The sequence below is a fragment of the Camarhynchus parvulus genome, chromosome 11, assembly GCF_901933205.1.
Source record: "Camarhynchus parvulus chromosome 11, STF_HiC, whole genome shotgun sequence".
Taxonomy (NCBI): Eukaryota; Metazoa; Chordata; class Aves; order Passeriformes; family Thraupidae; genus Camarhynchus; species Camarhynchus parvulus.
In genome coordinates this window covers 2,228,590-2,253,783 of record NC_044581.1, presented here as the reverse complement: position 1 = coordinate 2,253,783, position 25,194 = coordinate 2,228,590, and the positions used below count along the sequence as shown (strand labels likewise).

The 25,194-nt window shown below is 61.0% G+C and overlaps 1 protein-coding gene across 2 annotated transcripts in view; it reads right to left on the bottom strand.

Moving 5' to 3' along the window:
* GSE1 (Gse1 coiled-coil protein) overlaps nt 1-24,892 on the bottom strand; it is a 99,712-nt gene extending 74,820 nt beyond the window's left edge. Inside the window, exon 1 of one of the 2 annotated variants that reach the window (XM_030955723.1) lies at nt 23,417-24,892. In XM_030955723.1, the coding sequence (XP_030811583.1) occupies nt 23,417-24,397 (981 nt within the window). In that variant the 5' untranslated portion in view covers nt 24,398-24,892. The remainder of the gene's footprint in view (nt 1-23,416) is intronic. The other variant, XM_030955722.1, reaches the window with a different exon arrangement.
* Nucleotides 24,893-25,194: the final 302 nt, after the last annotated feature.

Sequence of the window (25,194 nt, the reverse complement as noted above, 5' to 3'; positions counted from 1 at the left end):
AGCCAGCTGCCTCCTGTGCCCATGGAAGGAGATTTGTTCACCTGGTGAGCGGCTCGGTGACCTCAGGTGCAGCTCCTGCCACCACCTCGTGGCTCCTGGCACGCAGCAGGAGCCAGCACACCCTGGCAGGGCCACCTGGCTGGCGGTGACAGTGACCTTACCCCGCTGCCAGAGCACTCCTGGCCCAGCTCCTGGCCCAGCACTCGGCTCCTCCAGCCAAGGCGGGCTGCTGGCTTGGCACCCACCCTGCCACAGTGCAGCCAGCCACTCTCCCCATCCTGGGCTGGCAGGGAGAGGGCAGCAGCAGCTGCGGGAGGTGCGGACAGACAGACAGACACACAGCATGAGCACAGCCCCCTGTGTGCCGCCCCGAGCTCTGGCGTGGGGGTTTGGGCATCCCCTGCCCACAGCGGGACTGGCAAAGCCCAGGGGGGCACCCCATGGGCCAGCAGCTTCTCTCATTGGGGGACAAACCCCAGCCCAGCAAACCCCAGCCCAGCACCAGGGGGGGTTCCCCATCACCCACAGATGGAGCCCCACATTGCCCCCCAACCCCTTTGCCTACTGCCCCCCCAGGAGCCAGACTGAGCCCCCCAAGGGTGGGCACATCTGCTGCAGCCCCCGGGTTGGGGTGCTCCCCCGTGCACCCCATTAGAGCTGTGCATGGGCCTGCAGGGGTGCAGGGAAACCATTCTGCTACTTTTTTAAAATAAAACCACAGGAAAAAAATAAAACCAAACGGGAAGTGCAGAAGGCACCCGGCAGCACCACACAAAGTTTGCAGCAAGTTCCACAAAGCACCCCCATGGGTCAGGGGGCCACAGGGGTCCCCCCACAGCCACCCCAAACACACCCAGCAAAATTGGGGGGGACACACAACAAGTCAGGGGGGTACAGGGTTTATCCCCCCAATAATCCAGGTGGGATGCCCTCCTCCAGGTTGGACAGGGGTGGGAGGGGAGCTACAGCAAGGGGGGTACAGGGTGGGCACAGACAGGTGAGGGGATACAGGCAGTGCATAGGGGGGGCACAGGGGGATACAGGAGGGGATACAGGGGGCATTTAGGATGGGGATGGAGGGGTACAAGGGGGGCACAGGAGGGGTGGGGGCATTTAGGATGGGGATGGAGGGGTACAAGGGAGGCACAGGAGGGGTGGGGGCATTTAGGATGGGGATAGAGGGGTACAAGTGTGAGGGGGGCACAGGCACAGATTGGGGGTACAGGGTGGGTACAGGGAGGTGAGGGGGGCACAGAGGGGTGGGAGGATACGGGAGGAGGTTGGGGCATTTAGGATGGGGATGGAGGGGTACAAGTGTGAGGGGGGTACAGGCAGAGAGGAGGGAAGTGCACACCGGGGGTAGGGGCGGTACTGGGATGGGATGGGATGGGATGGAGGATGGAGGGTACACCCAGGGCATGTGAGGGGGGCACAGGTGAGGCGGGGGGCACAGTCCGGGGGGCACAGGCAGCCGGCTGCCCTGCACGTACCTGCGGTGTGGGGCGCGGTGCGGGCAGCGCGGTGACCCCAGCGGGCAGGCGGGCGGGCGGCGGCAGCGGGAGGAGGCGGCAGCGCCGCGCACACGCACACGCGCGATCACAGATCACATCCCGAGCGAGCCGGCGGCGAGAGGCGGGGGACACGCACACGCACACACACAGACAGACACACAGACACACACACACACACACACGCACTGCTGGGGGAGCCGGGGGGGGGTCAGGGAATTAATAACCGAGGAAAAGGCACTTACCCCCTCGGCGGGGCTCGCCGCCGTGCCGCGGGGGTGGCTGCAGGGTGGCGCTGCGAGGGGAGGGGGGGATCAAAGGCTGGGGCTGGGGGGTGGGATGGGGGGTCTCGCCAGCCCCCGCTGCCTGCCACAACAAAGAGCCAGACACAACAAAAGCAGCATATGGCCAGAGCCGCGCGGGGCTGTAAATTAAACATAAAGGGAAGATTAGATAATTAATGAGCGCTCCCGGGCCGGCCCCGGGGGAAGGGGAAGGGGAAGGGGGGGCTGCCTGCTGCGGGGAGCCCCGAGCCCCCCGCCCAGCCCCGGCGGGGAGGGGGCCGGGGGGCACCTGTTGGGAGGGAGGGAGGGAGGGAGGATGGGCAGCGGCCTCGCCAGCTGCTCCGGGGCGCAGCCTAAGAGGATTAGCGGGGGCATCCCGCCCCCGGCAAAAGGGCTTGAAGCTGCAGGGATGGGGGTGGGCGTCCCTTGAACCCCCCCCCCCCACGTGCGGTGTCGCCTCTGCCCCAGCCTCGGGCAGCGTCTCGGAGGGGTTGGGCTCGAATCCTGCATCCCTGCATCCCTGCATCCCTGCATCCCTGCATCCCTCCCCGGGCATCATCCCGGGGGGGACGGGGCTCCAATCCTGCATCCCTGCATCCCTCCTCGGGCAGCATCCCCTGGGCAGGCGGTGGGCTCGAACCCTGCATTCCTCTGCCACAAACAGGCACAGCTCAGTGCGCTCCCACTCTCACGCAGGGAAGCCCTTTGGAATGCCCCAAATCCACCCCGCTGGGTTGGAGGGGAAACTGAGGCAGAATGGGGTATTACTGAGGCGGAAGAGGGGGAAACAGGCAGGAGGGGGGAAACTGAGGCAAGAGGGACGCAGAGGGAAGAGAGAGGAAACTGAGGCAGGAGAGGGTGAGTCCGTGCTGGTGGCTGAGACCTGCGGGGGGGCAAATCGGGGCTGTCCCCAGCCAGGGCTGGAGCATCGGCAGCAGCGCTGGGAGGAGGGGGTGGCCCGGGAAGGGGGTGCCAGAACCAGCGTCAGGCTCAGCCCGGCCAGGGGAAGGAGTTAATCCCATTATTGGCAGGCTCACAGATGGCGGCTGCACTATTCCCCTGCTTAGCAGATTGAACAGATCAGGCAGGAGCGAGGGAAGGAGGTGGGGGGGATGTCCCCCCCAAACACCCACAGAACAGGGCTGTGAGGGGCTGTGAACACCCCCCTCCACCCCACGGGAGCCTGTGAGCACCCAGGGGTGCTGCCCTGCTTCCCACTGCACCCTTTCCCAACATCAATCCACCCACTCTGCCCTGGACGAGGGGTGGCTGACACAGCAGGGGACTCGGGGACACCCCTGCTGTCCCCAGGCCAAAGCTGCCACCCCCAGATTGCCCGGGAGGTCAAGGGCCAGGTCCTGTTTCCCTGGCTCGGGGAGATTGCAGCAGCTGCTCCCGGGGCAGCAGCAGCAGCCAGGGCTGGAGCCCGGGATCAGGGAGTGTGGGAAAGGGCTGGCAGGGAGCCAGGGACAGGCTGGAACGTCCTGAGCAGCGAGCACAACCCAAAAGGGATGGAGGGAGGGAGGGAGGGACAGAGGGAAGGATGGAGGGGTGAGGGAAGGAGGCAGGGAGGGAAGAACAGAAGCCAACAGCTCCTCACCCCCACCACAGCAGCGTGGAGCCACAGGCCTCCAGCCAAGCTCCTCCATCCCGCCAGGAGCTCAGGGTGTGATGGCCCTGCCAGGGCTCAGCGACCTCCACCCCACAGCCCTTCCCCACCACAGCCCCCTGGAGACCCCAGGGAACCCCGGGCGCCAGGTGCTGGTGGCTCCCAGCCCAGTCCCAGCGGGCAGGATGAGGCCACCTCCAGAGCAAAGCTGCCCACTTGCCTTCTGGAAAACAGTTGGAGAACACTGAGCCTTTGATTGTGCAGGGTGAGCAGCTGTGCCCAGCCTGGCACCCCACTAAAAACCCCCCTGGCCACCCACATCAGCCCCCCACATGGCCCTCACCCTCCCTGGAGGGCACCCCCAGCATGGATGTGAGACATCCCCTTGCAGCTGAGCCACCATTCCGGGGTTGCCAAGGCAATGGAGAGGGGGAATCTGGGTGGCAAAGGTGGGGGATGCAGTCCCACAGGGCTGGGGGCACACCAGCACACCAGGATGCAATGGGAGATGGGCTGGCGGACCCCCCAGCTTCCACCCCAGGCAAGGAACTGGGATGTTCCCACTGCCTGGCCCCACTGTTCAGCACTGGTGTCCCCATGCCAGTCCCCACCCTCTGCTTTGGGGGGTCTCTGCAGGACTGGGGGTGCAGGAAGGTGAGCACTGGAGTGAGCACGGCCCCAGCATCCAGAACAGCTCAGTTGAGGGAATCCTGGCCAGAGACTGACCCCCAGCAGGAGGGGACAGCCCCAGAGCCCTGGGGACACCAGGGGGACCGAGGGAAGTGGGACAGCCCTGGTGGCTCCCTGTCCACACCACAGCACAGGATGGAGCCCAGGGCAACACCCCATAGGGGCAGGAGGGTGGGCAGGCTGCTCCTCAGCCCTTCGTGCCTCAGTTTCCCCAGCCGTGCCTCAGTTTCCCCAGCCGTGCCTCAGTTTCCCCCGGCATTCCGGCCTCATGGCTGCAGGCAGGATCAGCAGGGGCAGTTTCAGCAGTCCCTGCCCAGCCCCACGGCTCACCCAGGCCACGGTGACAGTGCTGCTCCCAAACCTGCCCTTCCAGGAGCACAGCTCCCAGGGACCCACCCCAGCCACCGGCACAGGGCAGAGGCGCTTGGTGGCCACAGGGTGAGCATCCCTCTCACTGCCACTGCTTGCTCCAGGCACCAGCCAGCTCAGGAACACGTCTGTGCCTCAAGAGCCAGGTCAAAGCCCTGATAAACTCACTGTGGGACATGCCCAGCTCCCCTGCCCAGCACAGGGCTCCCCAAACCTCACAATTCCCTCTGGGAGCTCAGCCCAGCCCCGCTGCTCCCACAAACATCCCCCTGCCAGGTCTGGGGATGTGGCACAGGGCTGCTCCCAGCCTGGCTCTGATTCCCAGGGAGAGGGAATGGGCAGCTCTGGGTGAGGGTGGCACTGGCACAGGGCTGGTGGCACGTGGGGACAACGGGATGTGCAGAGCCTGGGGTGACCCAACACCTGCAACAAGCTCCCAGATTTGCTGGGGATGCTCAGCCACTCCTAGGGTGACCCAACACCCGCAAATACCCCCAGATTTGCTGGGGATGCTCAGCCACTCCTGGGGTGACCCAACACCCGCAAATACCCCCAGATTTTGCTGGGGATGCTCAGCCACCCCCAGCTTGTTTTCTGGGAGGGATCCCCCCCATTCCCAGCCGGCAGTTCCCAGCCACTGGGGATGTGAGGATGCATCGGGGGGGAGCAGCCAGGTTGAGGCTGGGAGCTGCCTCAGTGCCAGCCCAGCCAGGCTCCCGGGGGACTAATACCGGCATGTAAATATTAGATACTTCTGTCTCCTCTGAGGCCAATTACACAAATCGTGGCAGCTCCCGCAGGACTCTCTGCTCCTACTTACTGTATCATCATTAACAGCTTATTAGAGAACAGCTGCTCCAAGAGGGGGAAACAAAAAAAGGAGAAGCCAGCAGGAGAGGCGGGAAGGAGACAGGCACGGAGGAGGATGAGCAGGCGTGACCTCCAGCCTGCCCCAGCACTCAGGGACACCAGGGACAGCATCCCCATACTGGCACCGGCGGGCTCAGCCCTCTCTGCAAACCCAGGGGCAAACCAGTCCGAAAATCCTGGTGGGATCTGCTGTGGCATTCCCAGAAGGTGCTGGGAAGGGGACAGAGGGATGGGCCTTGCCGGTGTTGGGTGGGGGACAGGGGTGAGGTGGCTCCAGGGACAGCAGGAGTTGGAGTGAAGTCACCAAAGCAGGTGGCACCCCTCAGGCAGAGGCATTTTGGGGTTGGGAGGTGCCTTCATGCCCAGAGGGAGGATATTCCTCAGCCTTTGGGCGCTGGGATGGGAGGACAGGAGGTTTAGGATCAGCTCCCCAGCACAACCCAGCCTCCCTGAGGGGGCACACACATTCCCTCAACCAACAGCAGCATCATTAAAAGTGCAGCTAATTAGGAGCCAGACACTCCTTGCCCTCCTCCCGGTCCCCGAGGGGTGACAGCAGCCAGCCTGGGACGGCAGGGGGGATTTTGGGGCGCCACAATTCCCCTCCCTTCCCACTCCCTCCGAGTGCAATCAGGCACCGTCAGTCCCAGCCCTGACACCCACTGATGTCCCCTGCGGCCACCAAGGCCAGCCGGGGTCCCCAGGGGGTCACAGCGGGGTGGCCGGGGCAGGTGGCCCTGCTGGGAGCCGTGGCCCCGCGAGGGAGGATGTCACGACATGCTGCTGGTGCGCTCTAGCGTCAGGCAGCATTAATGCACGGCTGGCAGCAGGCACAGGCTGCACAGCTGGACACACCACGGCGGTGGGGACGGACACCTGGACACGGATCCGCGTGGGGACGAACACCTGGACACAACACAGACACGCGTGGGGATGGACACGGCCACCAGCTGCACCTCAGCCCACCCCGGGTGGCTCTGCTGCACCGATGTCCCACTCTGGTGTGGCTGGAGGGGCAGATGTCCCACGCTGGGGGACACAGCACCCCAGGCAGGGGCAGATGCTGCGGGAGGGGAGGGGGAGCGGGGCTCCCCAGGGCTTTGGGGGGCCGGGGAGGCAGCAGCTTCCCGTCTGATTGCTAATTATGCTCGTTATTGCGTGTCAGACACTTTCTGAAGCACCGCAGTGATTTGCTCTTTCCCTGTAATTAGGCACGGTGCAATTACCATCTAATTCAAGTTCAAGCTCGGCGTCCTCGCGACCTTCCCGGCCTCGACACCGTGTCCCTGCTTGTCTCTCCAGGGCCCCCCGATGTCACCTCTGCCCCGGGGATGCTTCTCCAGAGAGGAGAGGGGCACCGAGGGGCTGCTGGAGGACAAGGCACACAGCCAGCCCCCCGAAAATCCACCCAGCTAAATGGGACACCTAAAGCCAGCCTGGGGGCACCCTCCAGGAGGGTGACAGTCCCCAACACAACGCTCCTGATCATCCCCAATCCCTTGGGATTTTGGGGTGAGGGGTGACCCCAGCACACTGCCAGGCCCTGCCCACACCCAGCTCCCAGCCAGCTGCCACTTTGTCCCCTGTAGTGTCACTTTAGATTGCACAGGACATACCTAACACATCCATGTCACACCTGGGTTCAGAAACAGCACGGAAACATCAATTAAAAACCTACAATGCTTTTTTTGGGGAAAAAAAAATAGAATACAGAGAGCAGGAGTTTGGGTGATTGATCAGCAGCTCTTGCACCTTCCCAGTGTGGCACTGGGATTCCCTCTCCCCTTTTGGCTCATGGAAGAGCCACATCTCCTCCTGGAGCATCCCATCCCCGTGCCAGGCTCGGGTGGCACAGAGCCCCCGCACGAGGATGCTCCCCCCTCTCCTGCCAGCAGCTAATTAATCCTGCTGCTCAGGCAGAGCTCATTAGTGCTGGTGCTGCTCCGGCCACCCGGCACAGCCGCCCTTCCCAGCAGACAGCAAGGTCAGTGCCAGGGGCCGCCTGGCACCACCAGAGCCCCCCCTGGGTGGCTCTTCCTGCAGGCTGGGGGTGTTTCTCCAAGCTTACAGCATAGGGAAGGAAAAATAATACAAAAAAAAGAGGGGGAAGGAAAAAAGAGGGGTGAGAAGGTGGAGAAAAGCCCCCCCCTAGGCTCTTCCTGAAGGCTGGGGGGGTTTCTCCAAGCTTACAGCATAGGGAAGGAAAAATAATACAAAAAAAAGAGAGGGAAGGAAAAAAGAGGGGTGAGGAGGTGGAGAAAAGGGAGAAAAGCCCCCCCCCGGGAGGGAGCAGCGGCCAAGGAAAGCAGAGGAGTCAGCCAAGTGCCTCTCTCCGTGGCGGCAGGGCGCGAGTGGGCCGCCCTGCAAATGTTTTGAGTTTCCAAAACAGAAGGGAGAAGCCAAGAGCTGCCGAGTTCCCCCACAGGCCAAGAAGGACAAAGGGCATCCCTGTGTGGTGCAGGGGAGGGCGGGCGCCCAGCGCCCCCCCAGGGATGTGCCAGGTCAGGGGATGTGGCACAGGGCTGCTCCCAGCTCGGCTCTGATTGCAGCCAGGGAGAGGGAACGGGCAGCTCTGGGTGAGGGTGGGCACTGCATGGTGGTTGTGATGGGATGTACACCCACAGGGACTGCCCTGAGCAGGGCCTGGGGTGATTCTACAGCAGCAAAAAGCCCCCAGCTCCCTGTGCTGGCACAGCAGGAGCCTCCCAGCTCCCATCCTCCTGGGAACCCCCCCGCTTCAGGAGCCAAACGTGCTGGAAAAGCCCTGAATCCAGCATGCTCGAGGCTCTCCTTGCTGCAGGAGACGCTGACACCAATCCAGAAGGAAATCCCAGTGCCCACCCCGGCTGCTGGCAGGGATGTGAGGATGCTGCATGGGTGGTCCAGCCCCTCTGAGCGATCCCATCCTGCAGGGTGATGCTGAGCCCCAAAAAGGGAGATGGGACATGGGCCAGCATCCATGGGAATGCCAACAGCACAGGCCCCACGCTGCTGGGAGACCCCACACCCCTCCTTGCCCTGCAGATTATAACCTCACACAGATTATAACCTTAAATTATTAATCCCCAACAAATCCAAAGCCCATCTGCCTAATCCTGCCCCTCCCCGGGGGATGGATGGGGGGCAGTGGGGCTGCCTGGATGCCAGCCCTGCCAGCGGGAGGGGCAGCAGAAGCCACGGGGGGAACCCCCCCAGCCACGCTGGGAGCAGGCAGGGAGACAATATCGGGCCTATGCGGCCCCCTCGCCGCCAGATGTGTGTTAATAAGGCAGCTGCCCCCTAAGCTAATAAGGTCACTTACTGGCTCCAGCAAGACGAGAAAACAAGCAGGGGCTTGGCTGCGGTACAGCCTGACTTGGCACTCGCCGCACGCCGGCTTCCTGAATTCCTGCCGCTTCCAGAACAGCTCAACGGGGTGGAAAAAGCACAGAGAAACCTCCCTGGCCCCCCCCAGCCAGCACCCCCAGCGCGGCCCACCCGCCTCCAGCATCCCCCCGGTGCTGCCCCTGTGCCCCGCTGCAAACCCACGGCGGGGCTTGTTCCTTAGGGAAAAGCTGGTGGGAAGGCTGGGACAGGAGGGGGGGATTCCTGCAGACTTTGCCAGAGCCCCCCCCAGCCCCGGCCCCGCTGCCTCCCTCGCCTGCCCCCGATCATGGCGCCTACAACTCCCTTTGTTTTAATATTCTAAAGCGAGCCAGATGCCGGCTTTAATCCCCTCAGCTGGGGAGGATTTGCAAACACATTAGGAGGAGGAGGAGGAGGAGGAGGAGGAGGAGGCAGAGCGGCCCCAGCCCCAGCCCCAGCCCCAGCAGCAGCCCCACGGCAGCACTGCGCCCCATCTGCCCATCCTGGCCCCTAATTGCCTTCTCATGTCGCGATTAGGGGCTGACAGGGTGTCCCACATCACAGGGGACACCAGCATCCCCTGCCACTTGTGGCGGGGAGGGCCCCTGGGTGTGCTGGGCAGAGTTTGGGGGTTTGTCCTGGTGACACCCCCGGTGCCAGCGGGGTGGGAGTGGCATGGATGGGTCCTGCAGGGCGCTGGGTGCCCAGGAGTGGGGCAGAGATGGGGCTGAAGGTGGGGTGATGGATGCTGTGGATGGCTCCTGCAGGGTGCTGGGTGCCCAGGAGAGAGGCAGAGATGGGGCTGAAGGTGGGGTGATGGATGCTGTGTCTGGCTCCTGCAGGGGTGCAGTCTCAGCTGCCAGACCAGGGTCAGCCATCCCACATCCCTCGTGGACATTGGGATGTTCTGGGGGAAGCTCTGGGGTCCTTCCTGCAGCATGAACAGGGGAAGGGATTTCCATCCTGACCTCCAGCACCAGCAGCTCCTGCTCTGCTGCTGCCTCCCTCCCCTGGGACTCAGCAAACCAGGCTGGGATTAACCAGGGACAGCAGCAGGAGCCCGAGGAGCCAGATCCTGCAGGAGCAGCTCCAGGGGTGCATCCTATTTGTCCCACAGCATCCAGGCCACCCTCTGCACCACAGCCCCCCTGTCCCAGCACAGCCAGACCCTCCCCACAGTCAGGAGGGGGAAATGGCCTCTCCAAAGTGGGGGGAGGCAGCAGCAGAGCCCCAGGAGCTGGAGGGTGACGGGAATGTGATGCTGGAGCAATGTCCCAACCCCACAACATCCCAAATGGGGAAACAGCTGCCACACAAGGTGCCCCATAAACGCCCTCCTCACCCAAGGGTCAGCTCACAGCACACCCCCACAGCTTCCCAAATGCTGGGGGCTCCTTCCAGACCCCCAGAACAGGCTGGACTTTGTGGAGAACCCAGGAAAGCTCACAGCCCTACAGGGACCCCTCCAAGGATCTCCACATCCTCCCCTGCCCATCCCAGTGCTGCCCACAGGAGGTTCCTGTTCCAGCTTCCCCAAAGAAACACCTCCAGGAACACAGAATCCTCCTCAGCTATCCCAGACCCCATATTCACTCTGCAAAAGCAGCAGGGCTTTTTTTGAAGGTTTTTTTTTGGTGCGTTGTTTTTGTGGTTTTTTTAAAGACCAGGATCTCCTCCACAGCACTTAGCAGCCAGGAGCTCCGAGGGAGCAGAGCTCAGTGCTTTAGAACGACGCCTCATTTGCCAAGAAATAATCCCAAGGAGGAAAAAAAAAAAAACAACCCCAGAAAACCAAAAACCACCAACTCAAAAAAACACCCAAAAAACCCAGACTCAGAAGATAATTAACTCCACAAAGCAGCGACCCTGAGTAGCTCAAATCTTCGCTGTAACTCCCCAGCCTCTTCTCCGAGGAATTATTTCTTCCTGTCTCCAGCACCACGGCAGCACCCGGAGGCCTGGGGATTTTATTGGGGTTGTGTGTGTCCCCCAAAGCCTGCAGACAGATTCACCCGCAGCCAGGCAAGGTGGGGGGCCCAGCCCCACATGAGACCTCAGATCTCTGAGCAAGGGGGTCACTCCCCACCCCTGTGGAGGGTCAGAATAGGGACACTGAGGATGTGGGGCTTGAAGGGATGGACAGGGGGGGAAATGGGTGCTGCTGGCCCCCAACACCCACCAGCACCCCCTGGCAGAGAAGGAGCCACTTTTCAGCTTCCTCCCTGCAGACAAACAGCAGGAAAAGGCAGGACAGACACCCTGGGGGTGCATTTTACCCCCCATTCCCTCTCCCACCTTGAACTCTGGCAGAGGGGATGCTCCAGCAGAAGCTGGGCTGAGTGACCCTGGCACCATCATCACCCCCCTGGCACCATCACCCTCTGCCTCTGTCCAGGGAGGGGAATTGAAGAGGGAAGAGCTGAGAAAAAGCAGTGCAGAGCCAGCCCTTCCCCCGGCATCCCCCTTCCCCTCCTGACCACAAAAAGCCAACATCTCCCCGCGCCCCTCCAGCCAGGGGATGGGAATGTGGAAGCAATTGCACTTGGCAAGGCAGCAACAGTGAGTCAAAAACAGTTGTTTGGCTTGTCAGCCACCCAGGCCCTGCAGCACTCTTGTTTTCCTTTGCCTGCCTTAACCCCTTCCAGCCCCACGCGCTGCTCCCAGCAGGAGCCACGGCCCCCAGCCCCGCCTGGAGAGGAGAAGAGCTGGGGAGAGGTCCCACCACACCACCCTGCTCCCAAAAACGGGAGAATGGGCGATTCTCTGGCAGAAGAGCCTGCAGGGAGAGGGTGCACTGAGCCTGCCGTGGTGCTGGGAGCTGCTGTGGGGCACAGGGATATCCCAGGGCCACCAAGGATGCCCGGTGGTCCTGGAGCATCCCACCCACTCGTCCCAGAGCTCCGTGTCCCTGCCACAGAGAGCATCCCAGATGGCCCTCGGCAGGCTGAGGGGACACGGCCACACGTGCTGGGGACCCTGTGCCACCCCAGGGTGGTCAGACCCCCCGGGCAGTGCCAGCCTGGGGGCACTGGGTGATTTAAAGCCCCGAACACAGCAGGCCCCATCCCATTTACAGGAGTTTAGCACATCCCAGGCTGCTCCCACTGGCTCCTCCATCCCCTTCCCTGCTGGCCATATGGCAGCCAGGCCAGGAACACATCCAGAGGCACCACAGGCTGCAGCAGGGGCTCTGCTCCGTGCCCAGCTCAGCCCTCACACCCCACCATGGGGGTCTCACACTGCTGGGACCCCAGCTCATCCAGGCTGCCACCAGTGTGGGGCAGGGCAGGGGGACACCAGGATGCATCCACCCCCTCCCCATCACAGAGGGACAGCCATGGGGGGCAGGGAATGGGGCAGGGAATGGGGCAGGGTATGGGGCAGGGTATGGGGCAGGGTATGGGGCAGGGTATCCCTCTGGGCATCCAGCCAGCTCCTACAGCTCTGCATTCCCCCAGACTGGTCCCAGAGAAGACAGACATGGGGGTTCTCCCTCTCTCCCCTGGGGACAACCCCCTCCAGCAGAAGGGAAGCAGGGTGAAGGGATGGCTGGGGAAGAGTTAAACCCTCTGGAGCTCGTGGAAGGGGAGGAAAAGCGGAGGGCAAGGCTGCGCCCGCCGGGAGAGACAAAGCCAGCTGCAGGAGCCAAGAGATGAAGGCGAGGATGCGATAAGAGGGGGAGCGGGGTGTGTGTGCTGGAGCGAGGCAAGGGAGGAGGAGGAGGAGGAGGAGGAGGAGGAGGAGGAGAGGTGGGTGATGACCAAAGTCATTGAACATTTTTTGGCACGCCTACCCCCGAGTATCCTGGCCGTTGGCCCAGCTCGGAGCTGAACTTAAACAAACTCCTGTTGCAGCCATCTGCTTGATTTTAAAATAAATCAAACAATCTGTTGAGCCGTGGGTGATCAAATTTCCATCTGTGCGGACGCCTGCTCGCCTCCTCGGAGCCTCCGCTTGCCTCTACCAGCCAAACACTCCTGGCAGCATGTGGCCTCCCTAATTCCTCCAGGAAAGGGAGAAACCGGACCTCCCCCTGCACCCCGGCCCCCTCCCGGCCCTGCCACCCTCCTCACTCCAGCCCAGCGCTATTTTTACAGCCGCCCACCAAACACAGGCACAGCCCGGGTTGAAACGGGAGGAAAACGGGGCTGGAGGGAAGATCCCGACGGGGATTGAGCTGCTGCCCGCGCTGGGGGGATTCCTCATCCTGTCTCCATCCATCCCACGGCTCCGAGGGGATGGGAAGGGAAAGGGCAGCAGCTGCTGGCCCCGGCGGTGGTGGCTGGACAGAAATAGCAGCTGTGAGGCCAGAGCTGTGTGGCTGTCCCCAGGGACAGGGACACCGGGCACACGTCACCTCCAGGTGCCAAGCTTGCAGCCAGCCAGCCCAGCCAGCCTCCCCAGGCAGCCTGCTGGCCCCTCAAGGCCACCCAAAATCATCTCGTCCTGAGGGTTCCCCCCTCCTCTGGGAGCAGGGAGCCCAAAGGGAGGGCAGAACCTTTTGCATTTTGTCCCAAGGTCCCCAAAAAGAGAGGTGGCATCTGCCTCCTCCACTGTCTCTTTGTGTCCTGCAAGACCCCTGCTCGCCCGGGGGAGCAGCAGCCATGATATCCATGGCCCCAGAGCCCCTCTGAGGGGTCAGTCCCCTGTCCCAGGCAAGTACAAACCCCTGCTGGCATCACCCCGACGCTGCCATCCCTCCCTGGAGCCTTTCCTTCCGCTCCGAGCAGAGGGCACTGGGCACAGCGCCAGCACAGCCACAACTAGGGCAGCAAAGGGGGGGGACAAAACACAGCAAAAGGACCAAAAGATGAGCAAAGAGGCAGGAAATCAGTGTGAATGAAGGAGAAGGAGCAGGGTGGATAAAGGATGGAGCCCGATTTGGGGTCACTGGACCCCAGCAGCTCCAGTGGGCAAGGTCAGGGTGAGAGCACAGACTGTGCATGGAAAGGGAGGAAGGACACGACAGCAGGATTTATTCCTCCACCAGAGCTTCAGTTATTGGGGTGACACTTCCTGAGGGTCCCCATGGCATGGTGGAAGCAGCAGCAAGGAAAAGGAGGTGCCCAGCACCCACCAGAGCCGTGCCAGGAGCCCGAGCCAGCGGCTGCGGAACAAACCTCACCCCTGTGGGACGTTGCCAAGCCCAGAGCTGTCCTGGCCAGCCCAGGGCCAGCCTGGCCAAGCCACACAGTGCTGGAAAGAACAGGGAGCAGGGTGGGGGCCACCCTGCAGCCTCAAATGCTTCCCAGTGCCAGCTTTTGGGAGGGGTTGTCCAGCCCCAAGCACTCAGCATGCAGCACCCAGACTCCAGGATCAGCATGAGAACGGGGAGATCCATGAGAGGAAAAAACCTGGAATGGGTGATACAGCAGCTTGGGTGATCCCAGCGCCACAAGGGAACAGCCCCACAGGAAAATCTGCTCCTGGGGATCCACATCCCTGAGCTCAGGAGGCGGCTGAGATGGGGAGGTCCCTCCAAATGCTCCTTCTGGAGCAAAACCCAAGCAGAGCCCCGACAGGATGCACAGCAGGGAGCAGGTTACACAGCACAAGCAATAGCGGGAAGGGGAGGGGAAAAAAAAAAAAAAACCAACCACCAAACCCCTTTTTGGAAGAGGAAAGGGCTGACAGGACCTGGCTGAGAAGCAGGAGAAAGCCCAGATTTCCCAGTTACTGTGCAGATGTTCTGGACTGAAAACAGAAGACGGCAGGAGCGAATTCATCTCCCTCTCCAGAGACGCCGCAGCCGGAGCATCTGGACTGTGTCTGCAGGCAGCAGAGCCGGCTGCCCCCGGCCCTGGGAGCCCCACACTGGGAACAACCTGGACACACCCAGGGTGCCACACCGGGAACAACCGGGACAGCCCCGGGGTGCCACATTGGGAACAACCGGGACAGCCCCGGGGTGCCACATTGGGAACGGCTGGGACACCCCCAGAGCTCCCTTTGGGAACAGCAAGGACATCCCCAGGGTGCCACACCGGGAACAGCCTGGACACCCCCAGAGCCTGGACACACTGGGAACATGACATCCCCAGCCAGGACATCCCCAGGGTGCCATACACTGGGAACAGGACATCCCCAGGGTGCCCCGGGGTGCCACATTGGGAACAGCCAGGAAACTCCCAGAGTCCCAAACCGGGAAGAGCCAGGACACCCCCAGAGCCCCCATTGGGAACAACTAGGACACCCCTGGGGTGCCACACAAGGAACAGCTGGGACACCCCAGAGCCCCACACTGGGAACAGCCTGGACACCCCCGGGGTGCCACCCTCACCAAGAGCGGGGCCAGCAGGGACAGCCCATGTCTGTCCCCACAGCAGGTTGACTTTGGCAGCGCTGCCACCAGGGAGAACTGAAAGGCCTTGTGTTTGCAGGGTTTGCACTCTGGGATAACTCCTGCTGCCTGCTCCCAGAGCTGGGGAGAAAATGAGCCTGGTTTGGCAGTGAGGACAAGGAGAGTGGCAGGAGACATCCATCCATCCATCCATCCATCCATCCATCCATCCATCCATCCATCCATCCATCCATCCATCCATCCATCCATCCATCCATCCATCCATCCATCCATCCATCCATCCATCCATCCATCCATATATATATAAATATATAAATATATAAATATATACATATATAAATATATAAATATACACTTATTCCTGGCCAGGATGATAACTGGAATTATCAGCACTTGATCATCACTCAATGCAAAGCCCCACAGCCAACTGAAGTCAGCCCCTTTGCAGAAACATGCTGGAAGGGGATGGTGGCAATTCGCTGCGTGCCCCAGACCCTCAGCTGTCTGTGTGTCCCTCCCTCCTGGGTCTGTCTGTCCCACCGTGGCTGCAAAACACTGAATGAGAGCCCAACGTCCTGGCTGTCACCAAAATGCTCCCGGCTCCAGTCCCTGCAAGCCCTCCTGCCCTCTTCACATCCCTCACGGGGGTGCCAGGACCCTCTCCACGCATTCCTGGTCAAAGCCAGCCCCAAAACCCAGCTGCTCACCCCTGCCAAGACCTGGCTCTGCCAGGATACCAGGGCAGGCAATGCTGGAATGGAATGGAATGGAATGGAATGGAATGGAATGGAATGGAATGGAATGGAATGGAATGGAATAACCCTCAGTAAATCCTGGAATGGAATAACCCCTGGTAAATCCTGCAGCAAGTCCTTGTGCCACCAGGAATGGCCCATCCAGCACTGGTGCCTGGATACAGCCACCAAAACACAGAATTTTGGGAGTTCTCTGGATGGAGGGAGCTCCTACACCTGCACCAGCACAGCATGGACACCCCAACCCCATGGTGGGATGGGATGGGATGGGATGGGATGGGATGGGATGGGATGGGATGGGATGGGATGGGATGGGATGGGATGGGAATGGGGATGGGATGGCATGGCATGGCATGGCATGGCATGGCATGGCATGGCATGGCATGGCATGGGGTGGGATGTGAGGCAGCCCAGAGCAGCCAGAGGCTCGCTGTGCCCCAGTGCAGGTCACGGCACGCTCGGCACAGGCCCCTCTCCTGCAGGTTGGAGAGGGAAAGCCGGGGCAGCTGCTGCTCCGAGCACGCCAGCTCCGTGGGTAAACAGATGACTTCAGTCTCCCGAGAGCTACTAAAGCCCAGCAGCACTTGTGCTAGCGTGGAAGGGGGGAGGAAAGAAGGAAAGCAAAGAGGGAGAAGCAGCGTCATGCACATGCCAGGCTGCGAAGCGCACCCAGGTAACGCCACCCTTCTCCCAGCCCAGCCAGAAATCCACCCTGGAGCCATCCCCTCCATCCCTGCCCTGCTACCGGAGATCCAGCAGGGAAAAGGAGCCACACAGCAGCCAGAGCAGCTGCACGAGGCTGCTCATCCAGCCAGGGCACAGCTCAGCTGCATGTGCTGGGGAGAGGCACCAGGAGCAAACCACGGCCTGCCCGCAGCAGCCTGGGCTGGCACCGGGGCCCTGGCACCCTCCACAAGGCCCAGGGAGGGCAACCAGGCTGGGAGTGATGCCTTTGGCACAGGAGCAGCCCCGCAGTGGCACGGCTGGCACGTGGCACCGCCAGGAGCCAAGGCACGCCCGGGGCACCGCTGCCACCCGCCTTGGCTGTGGGGACCTGGGGCTGTCACTGCCCTGGGACGGGGCCCGGGGGAGCCGTGCTGCTGGAAAGGCTCCCACTGCCAGCTGCTCCTGGAGGAACAGAGCCCGGCACGGCTGGGAGCTGCCACCGCCAGCCGGGTCCTGCCCCAGCTCCAGGGATGCCCCTGCCTCAGCACCTCCCTGGGTTTGCACCCAAATCCCCACCCTGGCAGTCCCCAAGAAGGGCAGTGTCCCCTCAGCACACCAGAGGGACGTTTCCACGCCGTCCCTTCCAGGCCAGGATGGCATCATGTGGCACAGGCCTTTTGCTGCAGGGAGGAACATCTGGCCAGATGCTGCCCAGCAGCACAGGACTGTCTCCGAAAAAGGAGCCAAAGGTGCCATCAGGGAGCAAACAGAGCTCTCCCTACCCCAAAAACCAGCGTGGGAATGGATCCAGGGCACCTCCTGCAGCCAGAGAGGTGTAAAAGGGCTCCTGGCAAACCAGCTGTGCCCAGTGCCCCAAAACCTGTTCAGGAGATGGAGACGGCTCCTTGTTACTCAAGGACAGTGACAGGGATGTCAGGACAGGACTCAGCTGGTATCCTGAGGAGTGAAAAGCCAACTCCTGCCATTCCTGATGTACTTGGAAAAGCAGGCACCCACGCTGCTGTGCAGGGAAGTCCCTCCTCGCTGGGAAGCAGCCAAGGAGCATCCCAGGCTGCCCCCTGTGACAGAGCTTCCCGGACGGCTGGGAAAGGCCAAGTGTCTGGACAAAACATCTGTCTGTCTGCAGCAGCCAGAGCCGGCCCTTCACCCCATCTCCCGACTTGGCTGCGACTCCAGGGGATGCTCCAGAGGCTGCAAAAGCATTTTCCCTGCATGGGGTGAGAGTGGAGCCGGTGCCTCTCCCCAGGGCGGTGTTTCAGGGGGTGCAGCACACTGTCAGAGCAGCGCTTCTGGCAGGTGCCTGCTCGAGCTGCTGCTTTTGGGAAAGGCAGGGAGAAAGCAAAGAGCAGGCAGGGCAGGGTGAAAAATAAATATATAGCAGCCAGCTGGTGAGCTGTGGAGTCAGCACAAGGTCTGCGGGACACGGCGCTGGCAGGAGAGCCCTGGAATTTCGGACAGCTGCTCCAGCAAGGTCAGCCTGGCCAGAGCAAAGACCCCTGTGCTGCTCCCCACAGCGGGGCTGAAGGACAAACACTCCCAGATGGAAACCCAGGGGGTGACTGACACAGGCAAAGTGTCAGGTGAGGATGAGGAGGGACAGCCAGGCGCTGTTCCCACCCAGCAGAGCAGCCCTGACCACAGTGGCAGGAGAAAGCCCAGTGTCACAGACATCTTTTACGAAAAATCCTTTCCTTAGGATTTTTCCTCCTGAGAAGCTGAGAGGCCTCAGGAACAAAATGCAAGCAATGATTATCTGCTGCTGTGGAATGCAACAGGTGCATCTGTGATTGGTCTCATGTGGTTGTTTGTAATTAATGGCCAATCACAGTCCAGCTGGCTCGGACAGAGAGCCCAAGCCACAAACCTTTGTTATCATTCTTTCTTTCTTTTTCTATTCTTAGCCAGCCTTCTGATGAAATCCTTTCTTCTATTCTTTTAGTATAGTTTTAATATAATATATATTATAAAATAATAAATCAGCCTTCTGAAACATGGAGTCAGATCCTCGTCTCTTCCCTCATCCAAAGACCCCTGTGAACACCATCACAGCCCAGGGTGCATTTTCCCCGCGTTGTTTCTTTGTTTGCCATGTGGGAACACGATCCCGAGGGAGGCCGTGCCCCGAGACATGAAGTCATCTCATGATTATATTGCCACCTCCATGCTGGGATTGAGATCTCATCTGAAAATGCCAGCCCGGGTCGGCGCTGGCTGAGCAGCTGCTTTGCTGAAAGGCCTCACTAAAAACAACTTCACACGCTGCAAACTGAACAGGTTTTATCCCAGTGAAGCTGGCTAAAATTCTGCTCTGAATCTGCTGGAATTCCTGATGGCAAAAATTGCCACAAGCAAAGGTAAAACCACCAAAACCAACCCGAGCTGGAAGGCAAGAGGTTGAGGTGAGTAAGACCAGCTCTGCTCCTTATTTAAGGGATGAGGAGAAGCCAAATGCAGCCTGTGCCACCCCCCTGGAGCCCACACATGATGCCTAGGGCGGGGACACAGAGGTGCCACCAGCTTGGCCAAAAAAGCACCACCACCCAAAACACTGCCAGTGGCCAGAAGATTTCTGATTTCCTTCAAAATCCATAAAAGATGCAAAGAAGGCAGAGGCGCCTGGGGCTCTTCCTACACAGGTCGCTTAATTCTCATGCTGCAGTGCACCCAAATATCCCATAATTTGGCCTGGTGCAATGCAGGAGGAGTGCTCAGGCATCACTCCCCGCCTTCTGGGTTTGTTTTTCTGGCATCCAGGAGCTTTGGCTGCTGCTCAGCATCAGTGGGACAAGGTTTAGTGGAGAACACAAGAACTCTTTGATTTTTGCCCAAAACCCTTTTCGAAAGCCAAACGGAAAGTGCCCACCAACAGCTGTCAGCTCCACGCAGTGATTTGGAAATGCAGCCATGACCTTTGGAGCTGGGAACCTGCAGCAGGGGCCAAATCCCCAGCTGAGCCAACAGCACTGCTGGCAATTAATAAACACAGTGAACGCAGCCCCTGGGGCCTGACTGTGCCCTGCCAGGCACAGCCCCACATCACCAGCCCCAGGTGTGCTCTGAAAAGTGGGAATGGGGCATGGAAAGCACCACCTGATTCCCAGGAACCAGCCTGAGGAGCAGGCTGGGAGCAGCAGTGAGATCCATGCCAACACCTCCACAGCACCAAAGGACACTGAGCACAGAACCACAGATTGGCTTGGGCTGGAAAACGGAAAAACCCTCCAAGATCATCATTCTACCGCTCCCCCAGCGCTGCCAAGGCCACCAGTGACCACGTCCCCAAGTGCCACATTTTTTAAATCCCTCAAGGAATGACAACCCCATGACTTCCCCAGGCAGCTGTGCCAGAGCTTGGTGACCCTTTCAGTGGAGAAATTTTCCTTAATATCCACCCTGAGCCTGCCCTGGCCCAGCCTGAGGCTGTTCCCTCTCCTCCTGTCCCTGTTCCCTGGGAGCAGAGCCTGTCCCCTCCTGGCAGGAGCTGTGCAGAGCCACAGGGCCCCTCTGAGCCTCCTTTGCTCCAAGCTGAGCCCCCTCCCAGCTCCCTCAGCCCCTTCCCAGCTCTGCTGCCCCAGTGCTGAGCCCTGAGGACACCCCTGGTGACCAGCCACCACCTGGACATGTCCCCATTCCCTGCCACCCTCCAGGCCCAGCACCCAGACAGGTTTTTACCCAAGGAACAGCAACCCATCGAAGCCATGAGCAGCAATTTCTCCAGGGAAATGCTGCCAAAGCCTTTACTAAAATCCACACAGACAAGATCAGACCCACTGAGTGGGTCACCTTGTCACAGGACATCAGGTGACAATTCCTGCTGGTTGTGAACCCATGTGGGCTTGGCCTGCTCACTTGGTTGTCCTGAACAGCTGTGCTCGAGTTATGGTAGGGTTTGAGAGCTTTCCAGACACCTGGAAGTATTTCCAAAAAGTTGCATTTAAGGGGAAAAAAAAACCAGAAAACCTCAAGAGGAGTCACTTTTACAGGTACATAAGTGCAGGGAGAGCAGTGGAAGGTGAAGATGGGAAGAGCTGGAGGACAGGGGAAGCTTTTCCTGGAGAGCACAGGACTCTGAGAACGCCAGGCAGGCTGAGGACAAGCAGCCCTTGAGCTGGGAATGCATCACTTCACCCCTGTGAGAGGGCTGGAGAGCCTGGGGGTGACTTGAGAAGGCACAGCCAGCCAGGAACAGGTCACTGTCACCTCTGGGAAGCAACCAAACCTGGGCATTTGGTGGTTTATGCAAAGCCATGGCTCCCAGCAGCAGCTGCTCGAGCAACCAGCTCATGCACACCCCAGTGGGATGCACATTTATCCTGATCAGGAGATATCCCACCTGGATACCCCAACATCAGAGCCCCACACCAATAAGTGCATTGATCTACACAGCTTCCCCTTGTAAGGGGCACAGCTGGACAGAGAATCCATTCTCACAGCGCACATCTGGGCACCAAGGGTGACAAGCCAAAGGATGCCCAAGCCAGATGCCCTTCCTACACCCAGCACTGCCTTTTCTTCTTGGAAGGAACAACCCAAACCCGCCCCACACGTGCCAACCCCAGCAGGGTTCTGCAGAGCTCACCTCCAGGAGATCCTCCTGCAGCAGGGAGAGCTTCAGGCACCACCCCAGCTCCCCAGAGCGCTGCCTGTGCCCCTGCTCCCCAGCACCAAACCAGCAGCACAGGCACCACCCGCCCAAAAGATCAGTGGCTGCTCCCTCCTGGCAAGCCCCAGATGTGGGGGTCCCTCATCAGCACCTCCCCACTGTCACAGAGAGGACTTAACCCCATCCTGCTCTTGCTGCCCTGCCAAAAGAGGGACATGTGGGGGTGTCTGGTGGCTTTTGGGGTATTTGACCTCGAGCTTTGAGCCATTTGTGTCAACCATACACAGGCAAGACAGCAGCACACCACAGCTGGGTGCAGGGGGTGCAAAAAAGCAAGTGTAGTCCATAAATGAAGTTGCAGAGCTGAAAGGAGAACTGGGGAGATTATTTTAATTTAATGATTTAATTGCTCAGGCTCATTCCCTCCAGCTTGGTCCCACCATCACGGGGGCCTGGGTGTCACACAAGAGTGAAAGGCTCATCTGGGGTGACTTTGAGCACTGAGAATGGCTGAACAAGGGTACAGCTAAATTAACCAAGTGCCCTACCCAAGCATTAAGCCGTGTTTTAAATAACCTTGACATCTGTGAGGCCTCAGCCTGCTGGAAAGCATGCGGGGACAGGGAGGGGAAAAGTGCCAGGACCTTGTGGCCAGCCAGAGTCCCCACCAGGCCACGATGTCCCCAGGCAGCTCTGCTGTGCCTCCTGCCACCAGCCCCTTAATTTGCTCATTAGCAAACCTGGGAACAAGAGGAGGAGCTCAATAATGTCCCTTTCCCAGGGACACACTCTGTGTCCTCCTGGGAGTTTGGGATGGAGGCCAATGGGGACGAGGACTGGAGTACCTGAAAAATGCTGGGACCTGGGGGGGTCACCAAGGAACCCCACGGGAAGCACCCAGAGCACCCGCCCATGCTGGAACAGAATTGCTGTTGATAATGTCCCCATGAGGTGGCCTGGGGACACCAAGGGGGCAGAGGCCTGAAGAACCAGCTGGGGACATGCAGGTGATGCCCCTCTCACCAGCTGCACCCACCCTGGATCAGCACCACAGGCTGCTCACCTGATTCCCGAGTCCTCCGTGGCCACCAGCACCTTGGAAATGCCACCAGACCCGTGGCCACATGGGCATCACAACCCACCCAGCAACCATGGAAATGCATCCACAAACGACCCAAAATTATGTCAGGACCACCCAGCTCAGGCTGACAGAGCTGGGGGGGAATCCCCCAAAAGGAACAACTTCCAGAGGATTCCCATCAGCAGTGCCAACCCAACCTCCTGTGCCATCCTGGCACCCTCCAGGTGAATGCAGCTCCTGCCTGGTGGCTCTCCAAGTGTCCCCCCAGGTCAGGAGCCAGCACAGCTGAATGGGAAATTACGTTTGTAAGCAGCCAGGGGAGAGTGATGGGAGAGAAAAGGAGCAGCTGTCTTGGAAGGACTGGTTTACATTTCTAAAGAAAATGCCAGCGCCTCAGAGAGCTGCAGGGCTCTGGCTACGGATGGAGCTGAAAGGCTTTGAAAATGACCTCGGGGATTTGGGATGTTGGCATTTGACAGAGCCCAGCCTGGGGCCTGGTTTGGTGGTACAGAGCAGCGGCTCTGGAGAGCTCCCACGAGCTGGAAATTTGGGAGCAAAAGCTGTTATTTTCCCATCCCACGAGAAAGACAAGCTTGGGAGGAATAAACTTTTGGTCTGCCATGTGCTTTTGAGGTGATGGCCTCAAAGCAACCTGTGTAACCCCAGGGGGAGCCACAGAAAGGAGCAACTGGGGAATCTAGCAGCACCTGGGCCATGACACCCATGATATCCTTCAGGGCTGCAGGGCTTTTGGGGAGCCCTCACTGCAGGATAACCAGAGCAGCACGGGTGGGGGGAACCCAGCCCTGTGCTCACCCAGCAGCTGTGGGAAGAATTGGGGCTTCTCCGAGGGAAATCCCTTCATTAAGGCACCTTGTAAAACTGGGGATAAGTTGGGAAGTTTCCTACAGAGCCCATGAGCTCCTTCCAGCTTCCCAAGGATGCCCCCATGGAGGGCAGGCTAGGCAGCCCTCCCTGGCACCTCTGAGCACCCTTGATGGCCAGCAGGACAGGACTGGGATTTCCTCTGTCCTGGCTCCCACCTCCCTCATGCGAAGCTGCCAACAACACAGACACTTCTGGAACAGGACAGGTCTTGGCTCTTCCCACCTCCTGGAAGGGTTTTTATCTGTTCCTTCGCAGCTTGACAGCTCCAAAAGTTCACTGCTAAAGGCACCCCATCCATTAGCATCCGCCCCAGGACCCAGACCCAAAAGAAGGGCATCCATCTATGTCACCTCTCCAACTCCTCCTGGATTCCAGAGGTGGGAAGCGCTGGGAAAGGAGGGATGGGGTCCGGGCCAGCTGCCTTACCTTGGGGAGCAGAGTCGGGGGCGCCACTGCCAGCAGCTCTGGCGGGGTCACGCTCTTGCCAGCCAGCACCACGGCCCCGCACTCGGCACAGGCGCCGATGGTCAGCTGCTTGCCATCGTCCACCAGCAGGCTGTTGGCCACGCGCAGCGTGTAGAGGAAGACGGGGAGCCTGGCCACCTGAACCGCTCTTAATCCAAGGCATCGCTTCTTCTCCTGCCGGCAGAAGAAGCAGACGAAGGTCTCCACCTTGTACTGCCGGGACCAGGCGCTGCTGGGGTGGTGGGAGTTCCTGCCCTCGTGCTGCAGCCACTGTCCCAGCAGGTCGTGGTAGCACAGGATGCAGGTGGCCACCAGCCCCGTGGAGTCGGCCGGCCTGGCCCGCGGCGCGGGCGGGTAGACGGTCAAGAAGGGGAAAAAGGGCTCCTTCTCCCCAAATCGGCCCGGAGGGTTGACGTTGAGCTGGAACTCTTTGCCAGCTCCCAACTCGGCCCCGCAGATGTAGCAGACAGAGGTGGGACCGGGCTTGATGACAGCGGCGTGGCCGGCGAGCTCACCGGCGGAGAAGACCTGGTGGTACCTGCCCAGGAAACTCTGCACGGAGGAGATGAGCTCCTCGTTGTGACAGGCCCTGTACATGGCCCACAGGTCCTGCAGCACCCCGAAGCACTTGCGGCAGCTGCTGACCTCCCAGTGCTTGTTCAGCCCCTTGGCGCCGGGCGGGCAGGGCAGGAGGCTGAGGAAGGGGAAATGCATGGTGCTCTTCGCGTTGCCGTTGGTGATTTTGGCCGCCACCGGCCTCGCCTCCTTGCCGCACTCCTCCCCGCACAGGTAGCAAGCCTCGGGCACCGGCGGGATGCCCGTGCCGTCCTCCTTCATGCCCCGGCGGCCCTTGGCGGGCATGGCCCCGGCGCCCAGGGGCACCACGTAGAGCCGCTGCAGCACGGGCACGTTGGCCAGCTCGAAGCTCTGCCACTGCTGCATGAGGGAGGCGAAGCAGCAGGGACACACCAGGGTGCTGCCGGTGGGGGACAGCGGCTGGGCGCCCGGCGGGGGGCTGTGCAGCCACAGGAACGGGAAGAAAGGTCCCGGCGAGCTCTTCTCCTGCTTCTGCACGTGGACGCGGTGCTGGGCGCCCGGTGCCAGGGGGCTGCCGCAGATGTAGCAGGCGGTGCCCGGTGCCCAAGCGGGCCGCTCGCTGCCTTCCTCCTCCTCCTCCTCCTCGCTGGTGATGTTGATCTCGCTGTCCGAGGAGCAGCAGGGGGGCCCCCGCTCGCTGCCCGCCGCCGGGGGGGCCCGCGCAGCGCCGCCCGCCCCCTCGGGCTCCGACAGGGGCTCGGCGTCGGAGAGCTCGGAGAGCTCGGAGCCGGCTGCCGGCCCTTCCTCCTCCTCCTCCTCCTCTTCCTCCTCCTCCTCCGGGTGGCCGGCGGCGCGGCGCGGCGGCGCGGCGGGGTCCCAGCCCGTGGCCCCCCGCCGCAGCCCGGCCCCCCGCCGCCGCCGCCGCCGCCGCCGCCTCGCACTGATGGGGCCGCTTGAGCCAGTACATGCGCTTCTCCACCGGCGTGCGGCTGCGCTCGAAGGAGTCCCACTGCTCGCCCAGGAAGCAGCGGCAGACAGCGCAGACCAGGGCGCAGCCCTCCGCCGAGACGGCGCGGGCTCCGGGCGCCGGCTCCTGGTGCTGCAGGAAGGGGAAGAAGGGCCGGTGGTCGCGGGGGGTCGCACTTGAAGCTTGAGCTCTTTGCCGCGGCTGATGCCGCCGCCGCAGATGAAGCAGCAGAGCG